This window comes from Channa argus, chromosome 12 (genome assembly GCF_033026475.1).
Source record: "Channa argus isolate prfri chromosome 12, Channa argus male v1.0, whole genome shotgun sequence".
In the NCBI taxonomy this organism is placed as follows: Eukaryota; Metazoa; Chordata; class Actinopteri; order Anabantiformes; family Channidae; genus Channa; species Channa argus.
Window position 1 is genome coordinate 3524067 of NC_090208.1, and position 20747 is coordinate 3544813.

At 39.0% G+C, this 20747-nt stretch overlaps 1 protein-coding gene across 2 annotated transcripts; it reads right to left on the minus strand.

Moving 5' to 3' along the window:
• Positions 1-1292: 1292 nt before the first annotated feature.
• On the minus strand, positions 1293-20059 carry LOC137137003 (V-set domain containing T-cell activation inhibitor 1-like). 2 transcript variants are annotated; one of them, XM_067522855.1, is made up of 5 exons: positions 18871-20059; positions 16975-17307; positions 16373-16708; positions 1875-2213; positions 1293-1502 (listed from the first exon to the last, which is right to left on the minus strand). In XM_067522855.1, exons 2-5 carry the CDS (start codon positions 17111-17113, stop codon positions 1366-1368), a joined length of 951 nt encoding a protein of 316 aa, XP_067378956.1. In that variant the 5' UTR covers positions 17114-17307; positions 18871-20059; the 3' UTR covers positions 1293-1365. The 2 variants fall into 2 exon arrangements, with proteins under 2 accessions (XP_067378956.1, XP_067378955.1); XM_067522854.1 differs by having other exon boundaries at positions 18285-20057.
• Between the last annotated feature and the right edge of the window lie 688 nt (positions 20060-20747).

Below are 20747 nucleotides of genomic sequence, written 5' to 3' on the forward strand. Positions count from 1 at the left end.
AGCACACATGCTGCTTTACCTTTGTCAGCATAACTTTAGCAGTTTAGCATTTCTGGCATAGAGCTACTAGGAAGCTGTTAATGTATTTATCATGACAACCCACAGATTGTTGATCAACCCTCAAAAGTCAGTTCAATAAAACAGAATTTAAAAATGTACTGTGCAATTAATCTTGGTGCATGTATGTGTGGCATGGTACCAATGAAGCCAAACAGAAGAGTGTGGGGGCCGGTTGCGCATGTGCATGTTTTGATCCACATCTATTAAAGTCTTGAATTAAAATGACAAAACAGAAAATACAGCAAAACTCTTTATTGAAGCACCTTTTTTAAATATGTTTCTTTAAAAAACTACTTCATAATCAAACATGCCTCAAATGGAACGGAACTGACTGAATACAGTTACTGATAACAGTAACAACATAAGGTCAAATAACAACAAGATTAAATAAAATAATAAAGGCTTCAGTGAAATTACAATAAGACAAATGTAACGTTTTGCAGTAGCTTACACTTCTAGTCTCTAACATTTTAATACAGATGGGACAAAAACAGACCAGAAGTGCAGCAGTGTTTTCTAAAGCAAATGTTTACAGCCTCTGGATCGACTATGGATTTTGCATCAACACTAGGACAATCGGTGAAGACAAAACAACTGACAATGTGTTAAATCTCTTGCGAATACATTTCGGTCAGTTTTATTGATCTTTAAATTCTCATTAAATCTTTGGCAAGCTACAAAAAAGCGTCTGCTAGAAATAGAGTTTGGAGGTCGTCTCTCAAACTGTCTGTGGCCCTTGGACCCAAAAAGAACAATTTTACTCTCATCAGTCCACAAAATGTTCCATTTCTAAAGCAATAATAAATATACAAAAAACCTGGATTATTCTGGTTAGTTGCATTGTACTGCTATTTTGAACAACCCTGTATATGTCAGTATTTTATGACTTTTACCTCCTCATCATCCTGAAAATGTGGCTCACGTTTCACAAAAGCTACAGTTTCATTTTAAAACATCCAGTGAAGTTTGGCCTGTTTGTCACTGAGTGTGTTACTGCACACGGTCTCACATCATTTGCTGATTTGCTGGCAGAGACATGAAAAGCCGACAGGAACGATGAACAAACAGCCGTGTGTGAGTTTAGGGAAGAAATGACCTCGATCTTTTTTAGATCTGCTCTGAAAAACATCCAGTGTTTCATGCTGATTGGAGCTTTGCACTAGTTTGTGCAGGAATAAATCAAATGATGAACATTAGTCTGAATCTATTTGATCTTGACTCACAGCACAAAGTCATTGTCTTTGGTCTCTTGTTGCTTTTAGTTTAGTCTAGAAGTTGCAATTTGGCTGTTGATCAGCTGCTTCATCAGGAGGAGAAATGGCAGTTACATTTCCTGAGGATCACACAAACAATACCAACAATAACAAGAATCACACTAACAAAGAACACAATCGGCACCAGTTTAAGATGTCTGTGCTTGTCTCCTCCATGCTCATCAGCACCTGTAAAAAGAGAATAAGATGTGAGGTGTCAGGTAGGTGATGAATCCATTTCCTCTTCAAACTCCTGTCAGACATTATCTACTGCACTTTGATCCCATCACTCATAGCAGCTGTTTGCTACAAAGTCTCATCAGCAACATCTTTAGAAAACACCAACATCTGACCTGTGATGGTTCACTCTCACATCAACAACCAGGAAGCAGCTTCACCTCTGATACACACACACACACACACACACACACACACACACACACACACACACACACACACACACACACACACACACACACACACACACACACACACACACACACACACACACACACACACACACACACACACACACACACACACACACACACACACACACACCTGAATTGACAACTGTCAGGTTGATGGTGGTGATGAGATGAGGTGGTGGTTTTGTCTTGTTGTTTCTAACACGACACTCATATGTTCCAGTGTCATTGATGGTGACGTTCTTCAGAATCACAGAAACGTCTCCGTCCTTCATCTCTGGATCTCTCAGCTCCACTCGGTTCTTAAAAGATGGATGCTGGGGGGCTTCAAACATCTGCCCATGTCTCCAAACAAAGACGTCTTCCTTCAGGTCCTGTCTTGACCACAGTAACAGTTTGATTTCTCCTCCACTGGGATCCAGACACTGAAGAGTAACATAATTTCCAGTCTTCACTGTGATCTGTTGTTGGTCTGAACAAAAACCAAAAAATCCAGATCAAAACACAAAGTGAACATCAGTGAAACAGTTGAGGTCAAACCTCTAAAGCCACAACTCTGATCAGTCCAGTTTGTTGAACAACTCCTGATCACCTGGACTTGTCAGTTTCACAAAACTGATGGATCCAGATAAACTAAACCATTAGGCTGTTTTTGTACAGACTCTGTGAAGACTCAGTTTTCCTTCAACTACCAATGAGTTGGTGTCAGTGACACCTGATAGTGTGGTCAAGTTCACTAAGGAGGAAGAAATTGCAGGATGTTTGATATGAGTGTGAACATCTGCTGCGCTCTACATTTTCATGCTCGACTTAACCTGATCAAAGGAAGCTCGTCAATAGTGACTTTGTGAAGCACAGCTATTGTTTGTGATTTAATTTTTTTTTTCAGCAGCAAGCAGCGACACAGTGAGAACCACAATCAAAGAACTTAACGAATGATATTCAACAAGGTGACCTGGGGCTGTGTGATGTTATACAGTGTGTACTCGTATACACACTTTAGCAGTACTGGCAGCTGTTTTTTGCAGGGTGTGGGTGCAGCTGTGTAGCAACAAACACATAGAAAAGAAAGTGACAGAACAGGAGGAGTTGCACGACACAGTAAACAAGATATTTCATCTACTTCTGAATAAATCAATCCACCTTAAATTTTAGTACAAATTTAAACCATTGTTTATTTTCTTTAACATGATATAATCTTTACAGATGACTGGATCTTCAAGTGCTTCTACTTATGTCAACCTGCTCCAAAGCTAAAACAATAACAAGCATAATTTTCCATGTTCTCTGCACAGTACAAAATGTCAGATGGGTGTTGTGCAGTAAAAAGTACAACAAATATTAACTGTCATGAGCATAAATTATGTATAGAAATTTACCATAGATCTGTATTTGCAGCAACTACAGTATATGATCAAATGCAGTAAATAACAATCCAGCCACTGTGATCACTGACAGACCTTACACAGTGATAACAGCCACTGTTCTCACCTGTAGATGCCCCAATAAAGATCCACAGACATGTGAAAACGGCCAAAGATGTTGATAAAGCCATGATTACAGCAGCTGCTGTCTGGACTGAGGGTAAACCGATGTTTCTGGTGACGCTGCACTAAAACAGTTTTTTATTAGGAAGTAAAGGAGGAGGCAGTGGAGGTGTGGATCTTTTCCAAGATTCCCGTGAGTCTGCATCGCAGCTTTCAGATTGTTAAAGTTGTTTCACAACATGGAAACTCCCCCCACACAACCTGGACACAGAAAGTGAAAGTATTTAAGCAGTGCCTGGTTTTGGTTTTTCCGTTTTGTCTGCCGCCCTCAGATAATTTGTCTTTCACTTCAGTTAAGTACCTCTTTGTGTTAGTCGATCAGTCCCAACAAAATACATTTGTTTGTGTTTGTAATGTGACAAAATGTGGAAAATTATAAGAAATTTGCGAACTTTTGCAAGGCACTGATGGATGGATAGTGAGACTGATTAATAGAAATAATCCAGGCTCTGTTTACTGCTCTCAACCATAACTATAAATTTATTAAACGGCTTCAGCAGAAAGCTACTTAAGTTCTACGTGGCACAGATCCATCCATTTATCTGTAACACATTATCCTGTTTAAGCTTGTACTGTGGGAAGAAACCCACACAAGCAGAACATGCAAATTCTCTACAGACAGTGCTGCCCTTGTCTTGCACCAGTAAAATATAAATGGATATTTAGGGTCACCAGAAATACTGTAACAAGGCCAAAACAGATGATTTGCTGCAGAGCAGAGCATAGAAGGCGCATGACAAAACTGAACAAAATTTCTAATGATGAAATGCACTTAAATCTCTTAAAAAAAAATAAAAATAAAAAAAATCCTTTCTGCTCTCTTGCACTTGTATCTCGTGAACTGTGAACACTTTTCTGATAGGACTTTGCTTTGATGTTTTCTCCTTGACTTAGATTTTTGCTGCCTTGTACCTCACTTGTAAGTCGCATTGGATAAAAGCGTCTGCTAAATGTAAATGTAATTAAAATATGTACCTTTTCTTTGCTTATGTTTTATTTTTGCATCTTTGATAAAACATGGAGTCAAGTTTAATGCATTTTCATTAAGATTTGGTCTCAGAATTGGTGCGAGCAGAATGATTTTCACAAACGATGTAATACATGTTTTAAGATATGAGAATATTTAAGAAAATAAAGCTAGTGACTAGACCACTGTTACAGTGCGCATTTTGCAGTGGCAGCAGTTTGATTATAGTTAAGCAGTTAAAACTGGAATTTAAGGGGAAAATGGGGGAAAACAAAGATTAGGCTCATCGCCATGGGGAATGTGTTCTCCATGGCGATGAGCCTCACCTGCTTTGCCACAGGTGGGTAGGGTTAGATTGAGGTTGGGATCAGGCTATTGTAGATAAAAGGAAATTGAAAGTAACAATACTTTGTATGACTAATCCGTGACCTTAAGCAGCCTGCTGAAGTTAACCACTTTACAAATCCACTAAGAGGGCCAAACCTAATGACCCCCATCTTAGGCTTTAGGGAGTCAGGGTCATAATAGTTACATGTTGACGACTCGACCCTGCTCCCACTTCCCTGGATGACTGAGAATCTTCACTGAGATAATGACTAGTAAACTTCCTCTGTTAATTCCCACTGGGGCAGTAAGAGGTCATCACAGGGCGATGCCACCATATAATAATTCAAATCACTGCTTTACTGATTTGGTAAACATTACAATTATCCTTACATTAATATCTTTTCCCCTTATGTCTCAGGCATGTTTGCCTTGTGTGTGCACTGAGTGATCAAAAGCTTTTTGCCCAGATGAAATACATTTTCAAAGAAATGTAATGTTCCTCTGGTAGTTGAGTGACTGTTTTTTTATGATTGTGCAGCTGAATTACAATGAAATGTAGAGTTATGCAACTACAGGCCACTGAACACACAGCCAGCATCCAAAAGCAAGTTGATGCATTTTAAAAATTAGTAACGTCCACATTCAGCTGGGAACGGTTCTGAAAATCATGGGACTCTGATTTCTGTTTCTGTTGTCTCTGTGGGAACTCAGACTGTTGCTGCTTCCTTCCTCTGCTCCCAGACATCAAAACGCAACGAGCCCAGACTGGCCGTGTTGATTTTGGATGGTTTGTAACGATTTTTATTTTGGTATTTTTTTGCTTTGTCTGATAACAAGTGTGCTCAGATAAGACAATTTCCAGACTGACCTTTTCACAAGACTACAATTAATACAAACAATTAAAGATTGTTTTGAAGTAACTGTTCTTATCCAACTGTGGAGATATTCTTTTTTGGGGGGGTGTTATGCATTTATGAACTCAAAGCTATTACAGGAAAACATTATGTGCATGCAAAGAAATCCTACCCTACCAGGTGTGGCCATCTTGGTGCTGGTCCTGAGCCTGTATAAATATGGGATTGATGCAGCAGGAATGTGGGCTCTGTATGGATTGTGGTACAAATTGGCTCCAACAGAATGAAACCCCCAACCCGTTTTAAATATTTGTTGGTCTTTGTTCTGATGTGTTGGAAACATCAGCTTAGCACTTAACACAGTTATACCCTCCATGTTAAAGCCAGGTACAACACCTGGCTTCGTGGTATGCAGACAATAACCTTCTCCTTAACTCCACTAAGACTAAGGAGCTCATCTTGGACTTCAGAAGGGACAGCAGAGGTACACATGACCCGGTCCACATCAACGGGATGGCTGTTCAACATGTCACCAGCTTCAAGTATCTGGGGACCCACATCTCAGTGGACCTGTCCAGACCACCTACACCTCACCAGCAACCTTTCTTATTGAGGACACTGAACACTATTCTAACACTGTGTGTATTGAAAAAAGTAAAATCGCAGTAGGATAGTTTTTTTTTTTGCCAGTGACAGTACTTTAACAATTGCATCTGTGTACTTCATTACAGATTGACTATGGTCTTAGCCACACAACAGTCATAGCGTCTGTTTTGATTGGGATTTAAGTTATTGCACTCATATTGGAATTTTATGGAATCAGCTCTAATAGTTATTCATCTAAATAACAATATAATAGTTTCATGTTAAGATTTCTGTCTTGAAGCCTTTTGATGAGTTTGTATTCACTGAACACATTAGATAGTTTTTACACAGACTCATATTTGTCTTCCATCATGCGCTGTCCTAGAGCTTAAGCTCTTCCATCTCCTCTTTATTGTAGTTTGACTTGTTTCTTTTCGAAATAAACTGAATGATGACCATGCTGAAGCTTAGTGTTGAATTTAGTGCCTTCTTTCACACACTTGAATTGTCAATTCCAAATTGTTTCATCTAATTAAGGTTAAGAATGTGAATGTGAGCCTAAGTACACATTTCCAATACTTTCTCATCCTGCCTACAAGTAATATGTTCTATATTCCACGTTTCACAGCTGTAGACATGGACTAGTGGAGGATTCAAAGCCATTTTCAGAGGTCAACAAGATCTCCTTATCGTGTCACCTCAGGAATTCACAGATCTCCAGCAAATACCTGAGATTTCAGGCTGACTGCAGTATTTTATCACTTGGGTTTTGTATGGAGACTGAGTACAGCATCTAATCAGTCAGTGGAAGAGGTGTCAGTGATAACAACTACTCACACTCTGGTCATAAATAACTTTTTACTATTCTTCTTATCAAATTTCTGTGCTTTCTTTATCAAAATAAATACAGCTCAGTTATGGAAATTTCTTTAGTCAAAGCCTCTGTCCTACCAGTTCAGAGAGACAAACTCTCCTTCAGAAAGCTGAGCACCCAGTCTGATGAGCTGTGACTATTGAAGCTAAATGAGTAAAGGATCACAATAAGGAGACCTTGAAATCCAAAGTTAAAATTTGAGCAGACTCTGTGTTTCTATGACTTCCAGCTTAGTCCTCAGCAAATAAATGGAAATCAACTCTCAGTAGACATTTAAACAACCCACAATGGGGCAGCTACAGCACCACTTAGTTACTAGGAGGACACCGAAAATCCTCCAATACGTTAGAAGACTTGTCAAAAGCTGTATTCTTGGAATTATTCTTTCAGTATTTGTTGCTTGGTTGACCATGGCCTTATTTACAGTACAGCAGTAACAGGACTGTACTGTGACTTTAATTTTTAACTGCTAATTTAAAAATTCTGTCAAGTTTTTGTTGTTGTTGTTGTTGTTGTTTTTATGCTTAAATTGCCCCAATAATCCGTAACGGGAATATATCCTTAGTTTTAGGTTAGAATATGATCACAGTTGGTGAATTGTTACTGATTAATATACATTTTGAATATTCAAACCAAGATCTTGTCACAGTCCCCTTTGTGTAGAAACAGACATTTTAGGAAACTGGAGCTGAAAATTCACACAGTGAATCAGTGAAATCTCAATAAAAATAAGTGAACCTTTATGTTGGAAGTAGAAGACCCGGGACCCCAAATATACAGAAGTAAAACAAACCTTTAAAGTTATTTCAGAAAAAATGTTGTATTGCAAAATAATTCCATTAAAAACATTTCCGCACCACATTAGCAGGTGAGATTAAAAAGTGTTGGAGGGAAACGTACCGTAGTATTTTAAAGTGTCAGCGTAGATATAAATGAGGGACTGATCTTACAGTTAACAGGGTGGGGGGGCTCAGCTAGAGCAGGTACAGTCATATGTTCTCCTCTGCTGATATTTTCCACTTCCAGAACCAGAGGCCCGGCCCCCTTCATGTGCACCTTCTACAGAGGCACCAACAAGAGCATCCTGACCAGCTGCATCACTGTGTGGTATGGAGCCTGCACTGCCTTAATTTTGCATTACCCTCCATCTGCATCATCATTTATATGACTATAGCTGTAATCTGTTATTTATTATTTGCCCTATGCTATTTTATTTGCCTTTTTTATAAGCTTACTTTACATGTGAATAGTAATACACTAAGGGGATGTAAATACAGCAATTTCTTTGCACTATTTCTTTATTAATCTTAACTGTACACACTAGGGAATGTTCAACTCTGTATGTGCTGTGCACGTGGCAGAATTGAATAAAGACTTTGACTCGACAAAAATATGAAATGGAACTAAACAATTGTTAACATAAAATGTGAAACTATAAAATCAGTAGACCTCACGTTTCCTTGGGATTATAGATAATTTGACACAGCACACATCTAACTATATCCTATGTTCATACATGTTTCGTATGAACATCATATTTTTTACCTAGACAGAACTTTTATTGAACAATATTGGATTTGTTACTTCTAGGTTGGACTACGGTAATTCCCTACTTTCAGATACTGGCCCTGTAAAAAGCCTGCAATTAATCCAAAATACTTAAGCAAAAACATTATTGTTGCAGGGATGTTAAGAAAGGCTTTATCACAAAACCCAGACACATTCACGACCATTGTGAAACCTGTGTTTTAACCGTGAGCATTGACCCTGTGGTTTTGTTCAAAATCACTATCCAGGAATCTGTAATTGTTTTAGATGTTTAATCATTTTTGTTATTTAAAGCCCATTGTTTTAATTACCATCACTTCTTATTGTGCATATAAAATCTGCATTGCTTTTCTTAAACCTTCAAACGCCAGTTTGTTTGCACAATGCACCATTTTCTATGTCCTCAGTGCTATTGGTTGTTATGGGATGTTTAATAGCACAGTCTGAGATATGTGACTGATTAACAACAGCACTGATGTTTGTTCAGGGGAAGCAAAGCCCCAAAAACCCCAACACTTCAGTATTTGAGGACTGAAGCAATGACATAAAAATGTCTTGGGTATTTTTTTTTATCAACTCTGTACAAAATCACATAAGGACATCATTGTCCTTAAAACTGATTCACTTTCACTTTTATCAATGAAAATGAATCTGAATTTTCAATCTGCTTGTCATCAGCAACATTGCACAATCTTCAAAATCTGGGGACTTTTCTTTGTGCTTTGTCTATAATCACCAGTTTTCACAGAAGATAAACATGGACACACTGGGTCCAGATGCTGAAACAACCCTTTTTATTTTCCACTCTGTGTTTAATTACATGGGTTTAGTGCTTTCCAGTGCACTGCAGCGTTTTGAAGACATTTGGATAAGAAAGGAGACTTGATGAGTGAGCAGATGAAAGGCTGTTGTTGTTGTGTCTCGTGAAATACCCAACGTTCACGAGATCTTTGAAACTTTTTTTTGTCTAACATCCTTGACAGTGTTTTTCTAAAGTATCTTCAATTACTGTTTTATTTCATGTTTTTTACTTTTAGAAACTTTTAAACAAAGGAGTTATTCTGATCCTCCTTCACTGTGCGAGCGCAATGTGTGAAACACTCCCACATAAAAATCCCGAGTTGTGGGATCACAAACACACATTTAATTACAAAAGCAGAGGAAAAACAATTTTGTCATTAATTTTGCAGACTTTGTATCATAATGGGCCACTGGGGACCAACAGATAAAGCCCCCCCACCCCACCCCCAAGACCACCAGACTGAATTGAAGCAGTCCTGTTTTCAGTGATTTTGTGATCTTTACTTTTCTTTTTAGTTGTTTTTCAATTGCTCATAATTTTATATTATGTTTATTGGTCATTTTGTATTTAATTGTGCATTATAGTACTATCAGTACTGAAGTTACACGGCCCTGTGCCTGGTTGACCTGTTCTGACTGAGGACAGCAGTGTAGTTTTATCAAACAGCCTTCTTCAGAACTTGTACAATATGAACAGCAAAAAGACACAAAATGCAGCCTGGTGTTGAACATGAACAGGTTAAAGTCACATCTGAAATACGACAAAAATGCTCTGCTGTCTATTGGTTAAGAAATCTCAGAACCAAAAGACAAGTCAGTGTCTGCCTGTGGGAAAACAACAACAAATCTGAAAGGCATTGCGAAAGTCCCGACAATACAGAACTCCGAAAGAAAAGGTGCAGAGGGAAAGAGACTCATTGAGACTGGGATGTCAACCAGATTAGTATGTGAAAAGCTTTAAGGCCTTAGAAGAAATGTTTAATCTCATACTATTCCAAACTGGGGTTTTTAAAAATCTCAATTAATTCCAGCACCAAACTATAGTCAAAGGGTTACAGTTTAATGTAACTCACTCTCTCACTTTATTCCACTTAGAGTTTTGAGAAAACTTTATCAGATTATTGTCTTGTTTATTGAATCATCTGATTCCATTTGACCTTCCTCCAAAGCATCAGGAGCATGCAGCCAACATGCAGCCAGCAGAAAAAAAACTCCCAAGAGTCGAAGGAGGAGTTTGTCTTTGCCTCTTGTGGCTCAATACAGTGCAGCTTTTGTGGTTTGCTTAGCAGGGGAGGATTTATAATTATGGATAATGATTTTCTGGAAAGTGGAAGAAAGGGAGTTTGACAGAAAACATAATGAGCAAATAATTCTGAAAATGTGCACAGGAAGTTGCACTTTAATGGCCCTTGGTTTTGCTAAAAACTGTACTTATGATGTACTCAGTATAAAGTACGAATTATAATTTGAAACAAAGTCATATCCAGTTAAGTGTCTTTCAAACAACACACTTAATAAAGTTCATCCAACTAACGTGACATTTCCTACAACTTTAAATGTTTACTATATTTATACTATATTATATTTGCTATAAAATAAAAAAAAAAACAGCAAATAATTGATGGAAGCAGAACCTTGTTTAAAAAGAATCTCCACAATAAGCAAAATGAACTTTAATCTCAACTGAGAGAGTCAAACAACAAGTTCAGCCAAACTCTCAAAAGGATCAAGGATCTGTTTTTGTGTCTTTATGTGCAGTAGGACACAAAAATTCAGGAGTAAAGAAACCTGATACCTTGATCAGCTGCTTCATCAATAGGAGCAATGATTACTTGGCAGATCATATAAACAACAAAAGCCACCCACAAAAAGAATCGCGTTCCCACCCGGGAGACCCACTACCAAAACTTATGGTCATGTCAGACTGTAAAAAGACTGCGTGTCTGCAACCTCTACATTAAAAGATAATGTTGACATCAGGCTTCACTTTAAATCTCTTGTGGGTGGAACTGAAATTGAAATTCCAATCAGCCAAGTGGTTGCTAAGTCGATCACCTTAACTCCACTTTTGCCGTGATTTGGACTTTTTAGGTTTAGACTGTATTGGGACTAGAACATTGGATTGTGGACAGTGGATTGATTATTTATGCTGGATTCCGGACTCCACCTGCCCAAGTGTCTTTCTCTCCCCAGCTCAACCATGCGTTAACACCTGAGCGCCGCCATCTTGCCTCTTGCGTTCCAGCCATCTCAACCCATCGCTCAGTAGCAGTTAGTTTTTTGAGTGAATATTTGCATTTGCACATTATTTTTACACACATAGTATTTACAGTTACAGATTTGTGTACAGACACACAAATCCCTGTACGCACACACATAATTTAGCTACTATTCTACTTCCATACAAAATACATTTCCAGACTGTAATAATATTATAGAGAAGGCCCAGCAGTCCGTAGTTCCTGTTTTAGCTGTACTGGCTGAACTGCCAATCCAGCTGTTGAGCCTGTTCTCTGCACTTCCGATACTGCCCCAGTAACCCAATAGTACAGTCTATGAAATGTAACAGATTAACAGCACTGATTACTATGCATTGTTGGTTTTGTGAAAGTAGATAAAACTTCCACTCAGTGTGTTCATGGCCAAAAATGGCCACCTACAAGCACTACACGCTTAAAATATTTGCGACTTTCACAGCATATTTTTTTATGTTATTAAATGATCGCAGGTCTTTTCCCCATGGCATAAAAATTGAGAATCACATTTTTCCTTCGCTTGGGCAGGTAGGATAAACGGTGCCAGTTTGTGTTTGTTTCCCCTCCAGCTGCATTTTTAACCTCTTCCACATGTGATTTGTTTTTATAATGTGCTTAAAAGCCAAGTTTGCCTGGGACATTCAAAGTTCAATAGCCTGCATCAACAGAAAGTCACTGCAACTTGGGTTTATTTCATCATCATTTAGTATCATTTCATCATCATTTATTTCACTCTATCTTGCACATATGTTTTTGCACTTCAAATTTCACAATTTATTTTTCATGCACAAACACAAATCATATCTGAACTCAAGATCACACCTATGTCAAAACTGTGTTATTCATTCATTGTGTCATACAATTCCTTTGGAGTGCAGTGGCCACAATGGAGCCAAGTTGTGCAATTGGATATAGACAGTATATTAATAACAAACTTAAAAAACTGGAAAATTAAAAACTCAGATATCCAGATAAATTATATTCAACCTCTTCTGATGGTTCAGTCACTCTGATCTTTCTAACAGAACTCCAACAATTCTTGGAGTAACAATTATTTTATTTGTTACACATTCACATTTCCACTTGAAGGTTTTGTGGGTTTTTTTGCAGTAACAAGCTGTAAAGTGAAACTGAAAGGGGGACAGAGAAGGACAAAGACAACTACGGGAGAAAACACACAGAGTTAATGACATACAGTGGTGACAATTGCGAGGTGAGAGGAGAGAGGGTCAAGAGGAGGAAAGGAGCTCAGTGCATTGGGGGGTGGGTCCCCCAGCAGTCTAAGCCTATGGCAGCATAACTATAACTAACCATATGCTTTATTAAAAAGGAAGGTTTTAAGTCTAGACTTAAAAGTAGAGAGGGTGTCTGCTTCCCGAATAAGAACTGGGAGCTGGTTCCACAGAAGAGGAGCTTGATAGCTAAAGGATCTGCCTCCCATTCTACCTTTGGAAATTCTGGGAACCACAAGTAGACCTGCATTCTTAGAGCAAAGTGGTCTACTGGGATGATATGGTGCTATGAGGTCTTCTATATATGATGGAGCCTGAACATTCAGAGCTTTATATGCAAGAAGCAGGGTTTTAAAAATTCTATTCTAAAATTAATGGGAAGCCAATGGAGAGAAGCTAGTGAAGGTGAAATATGATCTCTCTTGCTAGTTCCAGTCAGCACTCTTGCTGCAGCATTTTGGATTCATTGCAGGCTCTTTAGTTACTGGGGCATCCTGAAAGTAGGGAATTACAGTAGTCCAACCTAGAAGTAACAAATGCATGGACCAGTTTTTCGGCATCACTTTGAGACAGGATGCTCCTAATTTTGGCAATGTTCCATAGGTGGAAGAAGGCTGTTCTAGAGATTTGTTTTATATCTGAGGTAAAGGACAAATCCTTGTCAAAAATATCTCCAAGATTCCTTGCAGTAGTACTGGAGGCCAGACTTATGCCATCTAGAGTAACGATATGGTTGGACATCATATCTCTGAGATTTTTGGGCCCAAATACTATGACTTCAGTTTTGTCTGAGTTTAAAAGTAAAAAATTGTGGGACATCCAGGCCTTTATGTCTTGTAGGCTTGAAGCTTTATTAACTGATTATTTTCATCTGGTTCCATAGATAAATATAGCTGGGTATCATCAGCATAGCAGTGGAAATTTATGGAGTGTTTTCTAATGATGTTGCCTAAAGGAGACATATATAAAGTAAAAAGTATTGGTCCTAACACAGAGCCTTGTGGAACTCCACAGCTAACCTTTGTGTGCATGGAGGATTCATCATAACATGAACAAATTGAAATCTATCAGACAGATAAGATTTAAACCAACCTAGTTCAGTTCCTTTAATCCTAATTTCATGTTCCAGTCTCTGTAATAAAATGTTGTGATCAATGGTATCAAATGCAGCACTAAGATCTAACAGAACAAGTATAGAGATGAGTCCATTATCTGAGGCCATGAGAAGATCGTTGGTGACTTTTACCAGTGCTGTTTCTGTACTATGATGAACTCTAAATCCTGACTGAAAGTCTTTATACAAACTATTCTTATGAAGGTGATCACATAATTGTTTTGCGACTACTTTTTCAATGATTTTAGAAATTAAGGGGAGATTAGATATTGGTCTGTAATTGGCTAAAACACCTGGGTCAAGACAGGGTTTTTTAAGTAGTGGTTTTATTACAGCTACCTTATAGGTCTGTGGTACATAGCTTGTTTCTAAAGATAGATTGATGATATCTAATATGAACGTATCTATTAAGGGTAAAGCTTCCTTGAGCAGCTTAGTTGGAATAGGGTCTAGCAGACAGGTTGTTGGATTAGATATTCATAAAGAAGGTCATGAAGTCATTGCTGCTCAGAGTTAAGGGAAAACAAGGCTCAACAGAACTATGGCTCTTAGTCAGCCTGGCTACAGTGCTGAACAGAAACCGGGGGTTGTTCTTGTTTTCTTCTATTAATGATGAATAATATGCTGTTCTGGCATCATGGAGGGCATCAACTGTTTTTCCAGGTTAAATTCTTCTAAATTAGTTGAACGCCACTAATTTTCATGTTGCCTGTTTTCGGTTGCATGTTTGTGAACTAAACCTTATATATCACGTCTTCTGGTTTACTAACTTTGTTTTCAGAGGGGCAAACTATCGAGTATTTTACGTCATGAGGATGCAGAATTATGAAAAATTGGTGGCATTGAAAATAAATTTTGGTCAGTTTTATTGAACTTTAAATTCTCATTAAATCTTCTGCAAGCTACAATCAGCAAAATGAAAACATAAGAGTTTGAAGTAGTTCCCTTTACCTGTAATCTGTATCTAGACAACCCTGTTTTAGAAACCAATACTGACCACATTTAGCTGCCAAGCAACTATCAGTCACTCTACAGTGACTGTATCTATTAATAATGTAATGGAGGTTTTCTGTCTTTATAACAAAGCTGTAGTTGGTGCTGTCAGTCACAGTAAGTCCATCCCTAGCCTCTATTGTTCTAATGGGTTTTTGGACAAGCAAAAACTCAGGCCAACAAGCAGATTTCTGGTTGAGCATCCGACTTCATTACTGTCAGATTCAGGTAGTGCTTCCTTCGTTTTTTGTTAAAGTGATGGGTTAGGGTTAACTTGGAGGGAACATTATCTAACTTTCTCTAAAATCTACTCCTGAGCTTTGGGATTTAATAGAAACCTTTTTATTTGGTATCAGTTAACTTATTTGGGAATAAAAACAACATAACACAAGTGTCTGGTGTTGTTCCTAATTCCTGCTACACAGATACAAACCAGGATACAAGTCTGACCTGAGTGTTTCAGTTTCAACAGAAACTTTAAAGCAGAGACAGATTCAATGAAATGATAAAAACTAAACAGAAGGAGGAGAAGAAGAGGAAGAAGAAGCCTCAAAAGTGACAGATTCCAGCTCTGCCAAAAGGCTTCAGGAAAACTACTATAACACATTCTTTCTCTGCTGTATTGAAGTATACTGCACTATATACATATATGTCAGTATTTTATGACTTTTACCTCATCATCATCCTGAAAATGTGGCTCACGTTTCACAAAAGCTACAGTTTCATTTTAAAACATCCAGTGAAGTTTGGCCTGTTTGTCACTGAGTGTGTTACTGCACACGGTCTCACATCATTTGCTGATTTGCTGGCAGAGGCATGAAAAGCCGACAGGAACGATGAACAAACAGCCGTGTGTGAGTTTAGGGAAACAATGACCTCAAGATCTTTGTTACATCTGCTCTGATGGAACATCCAGTGTTTCATGCTGAAAGGAGCTTTGCACTGGTTTGTGCAGTTGATAGTTTGGTGAATCTAAAGTGACTTTTAGATAAAAAGAAAAACCTTTTTCTTTTTCACTTAAAAATGTGGAATAAATCAAATGATGAACATTAGTCTGACTCTAGTTGATCCTGACTCACAGCACAAAATCATTGTCTTTGGTCTCTTTTTGCTTTTAGTTTAGTCTAGAAGTTTCAATTTGGCTGTTGATCAGCTGCTTCATCAGGAGGAGAAATGGCAGTTACATTTCCTGTGGATCAAACAAACAATACCAACAATAACAAGAATCACACTAACAAAGAACACAATCAGCACCAGTTTAAGATGTCTGTGCTTGTCTCCTCCATGCTCATCAGCACCTGTAAAAAGAGAATGAGGTGTGAGGTGTCAGGTAGGTGATGAATCCATTTCCTCTTCAAACTCCTGTCAGACATTATCTACTGCACTTTGATCCCATCACTCATAGCAGCTGTTTGCTACAAAGTCTCATCAGCAACATCTTTAGAAAACACAAACATCTGATCTGTGATGGTTCACTCTCACATCAACAACCAGGAAGCAGCTTCACCTCTGATCCACACACACACTCACTCACCTAAGGCTGTGACTGTCAGCTTGGTGGTGTTGAGGAGCTGAGGTGGTTTTGTGTTGCTGTTTCTAACATAACACTCATATGTTCCAGTGTCTTTGATGGTGACGTTCTTCAGAATCACAGAAACGTCTCCGTCCTTCATCTCTGGATCTCTCAGCTCCACTCGGTTCTTAAAAGATGGATGCTGGTTGTCATCAGACATCTTCCCATGTTTCCAAACAAAGGCGGCTTCCTTCAGGTTCTGTCTCCTCCACTCTAACAGTTCGATGTCTCCACCTCTGTGATCCAGACACTGAAGAGTAACATTATCTCCAGTCTTCACTGTGTTCTGTTGTTGGTCTGAACAAAAACCATAAAATCCAGATCAAAACACAGTAAACATCAGTAAAACAGCTGATGAGGTCAAATTCACACAGCTCTAAAGTCACAACTTGGATCAGTCCAGTTTGTTGATGCTGGAAACATCCTGACCAACAGTGATGTGGAAGCAGCTGCACTTCAAACTCAGTATTTAACGCTGCTGATAAGCTGTGATTGTACCACACACGCACAAACACACACAAACACACACACAATCACAATCACATACACACATACTCCCTCACCTAAGGTTGTGACTGTCAGCCTGGTGGTGTTGAGGAGCTGAGGTGGTTTTGTGCTGCTGTTTCTAACACGACACTCATATGTTCCAGTGTCATTGATGGTGACATTGTTCAGAATCACAGAAACGTCTCTGTCCTTCATCTCTGGATCTCTCAGCTCCACTCGGTTCTTAAAAGATGGATGTGGAGTGCTGCAGTCATTCTTCCCATGTCTGCAGACAAAGACGTCTTCTTCCGGGTTCAGTCTCCTCCACTCCAACAATTGAATGTCTCCACCTCTGTGATGACACTGAAGAGTAACATTATCTCCAGTCTTCACTGTGATCTGTTGTTGGTCTGAACAAAAACCATAAAATCCAGATCAAAACACAAAGTAAACATCAGTAAAACAGTTGATGAGGTCAAAGTCATCAGTTCTACTAAATCTGTGAAGCCTCAGTTTTCCTTCAACTACCAGTGAATTGTTCATTAGAAATAAACATCAGTCGTGAATGAAGAACTTCACATTAAGCAAAGTGAAACAGTGAAACCTGCAGATTAGACTGTTACTTTCTTGTACTAGTGAAGTCATTATTCTAAACGTGTGTAATGTCAGATGGGGACATGTGAGACCTGGACACATTCATATTCACACACTGCTCCATGCTGCAGCTTGGGATCTGATGGACAAAGTGGGATAAAAAAATCATGTGCAGATTTTCAGACTGAACTAAAACACACGTGTCACATTAGCCTGGTAACAAGAAGTGGGTCATTAACTGTGTCTGTGAAGCAGAGCCAGGGTTAAAGTTTTTTCTTCATGTGAAAGGGGCAGAGCTGCAGACGGCATCGTGTGAATTATGATCGAATGACATGAGGAAACAATATCAAACTGTGATGTGAACAATGAGAGCACACAACAAAATCTGGAGAAACTCTACATCATTTTTGAAATAAGTGCAGGTATTAGTGTCTCGCTGAATTATCATTTCTTTTCTATTTTTATTGATAACAAACACATTGTGAATATGCAAATGACATTAAAATGACAATGTGTTAAACATTCAAATGATTCTAAGACAAAGCAGCAAAACCTCATTTTTGAAAAGTTTGAAAAAGTGGAATCTCATCATTATGTCAAATATGAATATATACTATAATAGCTGTGTAATATAAATCTGTTGGTTTGGTCTGTGCACAGTATTGTCTTTTATGCAAACACCTTAACTTGTAAAGTAACTAAAACTCCCAAATAAAAGGAAGTAAAAGTAGCTTAGAGTTGTACTTAACTACAGTATTTGATCAAACATAACAGCAACAACCAAAGTTCTCACCTGCAAACGTCAGAAAAAAGAAGCATAAACATGTGAAAACAGCCACTGATGTTCCAGATGTTGATGAAGCCATGAGAGCAGCTGCTGCTGTCGGAGCTGAAACTACAGCTGATGCCTCCAGTGACAGAGCAGTGTAGCACAGAGGTTTTTATTGGGTAAAAAAGTGGGAGGGGAACTTTATGAGAGTTGGATTTTCCCGGCATCGCTGCATCCAGATTATTTCAGATAGTCAAGGAAATTAGAACGTGGGAACTACCTTTCTTCCCTCTCTGTGTTTGAACACACACAGTGGCTCCAGAAGTTGAAAGTATGAGAGCAGCGTTTTTTAGACATTTTCTCAGTCTTGTGTGAACCTGCTGCTGATTTGTCTGCACAGTCATGTTACTGCACACTGAGCCTCTGAGCCCAACACGAATAACTAGTGTCTCTAATGTTTCCTATGATCTGCACGAGCGTCTCACCAGGAGACCATGGAAATACATGTCTGCACTCATGGACACAGAGCTCAGGATGTCAGATGATTATATCTGTGTGTGCTGCCATGATGGCAGGAGTAGAAAAAGTCACTAGATTAAAGATTTCTCACCCTTACTTTACCCCTGCAGTGCTTTCAGGATGATTGACACAGCTGGAACAGGCAGTGTTTATTTCTCCTGGTGGTTAGAAGCGGATTCAGGAAAGAACTAGGAAACAAGGTAAATGTTGTCAAAGCAGATTGTAAAAATGCTGCCATGTACTGATGGTTATCAGCAGCTTATCTCTGTGACTGGAGTGTCAATAAAACATGAGAGAACTTAGAGTTCAGGGTGAAACACAGCAAGGTGAGGATCAAGTCCAGCTAAGTCTGAACTTTAAGAACTGGCTGCTAGTGTCTTATTTACTTATCTGGCAAAGCTGACAGGAAAATAGAAAAGTGACGGGGGAGTGTGGTGAATCATGAGCTCTTTAATAATTACAGATCATGATCCTCTTTCTTTAATCTCACATTTTCTCTTTGAGCTGCTTTGATGTTTTGTACCAACAACCTGTAAAGCGTTTCAGTTTCCTGAGCAGTGACAGGAAGCTGCCAGCAGAAGGAAGCACGTTAACATCTCTGCACCAAATGCACACACAGTGATGACACCGGTCATTAATACTCGGCAGGGCATCAGCAACTGTCACTGACTAAAACAGGAGCAGATGGAACAGAATTTCTCACTGGATCCAGATAACTTTGCTGTTTAAGTCCAGACAGACTCTCAGGTATGTGCAGTTTATACTTACCTGCAGCCTGCATGTTTCTTTGCTGCAGAAAAGCTCCTCATCTGACCTACTCTGTGGAAAAATACTAAGTGTAAAATAGGCGGAGCTGTTGTTCACGTCGTGCTGTTGGCGACTGTGCAGGCCTAAATAAACCCAGTGCCACTTTCATGTGTGTGTTGGCAGAGGAGGATTGAATGAAAGCTGAGATGAAGTCATTGCTTCTGGATGGAGGAACAGAAGTGAGTGTGGGGGGGTTGTGGGCTCAGTAACCCACTCAGGGTTGTGGGCTCATAAAAATGCATCATAAGTAGTAATGAGTGATTTGAAACCGGACATTTAATATTAGGAGCAGTCGCTCTTGCAAATGTCACAATGAGCAGCACAATGACCAATAAGGTGAAACAAAGGAGGAAAAAATTCAGTTTATTAGATTTTGTTGGAACAAAACACAATGAGAACATAGTTGTAGCATGTAAAATGTGTGTACGTGTTTGATAAGATTCTTTTCACCGTGGACAATATGACCACGTATCCTACTTTTCAAAACTGGATTTTGACCGTTTCAGAGCAGCTACAACATTGAACTGTGAATCCCAGTTCAGACCCTGTACATTCAAAATGAATTCTTTGCCTTTTGTCTTTTCTAGCTACTAAATGTGATTGCGATTAAATTAGATGATGTTATCGTGCCCACTTGCTGTCCATCAAACCCAGTAGCTTAGGTTTTAAAACGTTCTTAGTCCTGTGCTCATTTTCCAGATTAACACTGTTATGTTTTATCCGATTAACGTTGTTACTCCGAAAACGTGACGACTCTACTTATTACTCCCTGTCAAAAGTAACCCGTTATATTACTTTTCCAAAGGGTCAGTGTCTGAAACCCTGACAGAGTCAATAGAGAATCCCACTCTGGACTCTGTCCAGTCTCACCTGTGACCGTCTCTGTCCCGTTCATCCCACTTAAAGACACTTCTTACTCCTTCTCCCTCTCTATCATTACTTCCTGTTTCCTTCCTTGTATTTGCTAGTTCCTCCGTCTCATTTCCTGTTTCCAAAGTTCAGTCTGGCAACTTCACTGCTGATCATCAGCCCTGACTGCTTTCACCTGTGGCCCTGTCCATTTAAACCCCCAGCAGGGTTCCGTCCCTGCCAGATCCTTGCTGTGTGTCTACCCATGAACTCTGACTTCCTGGTTTTCAGCTGCCTCTGTTACTAGACTGT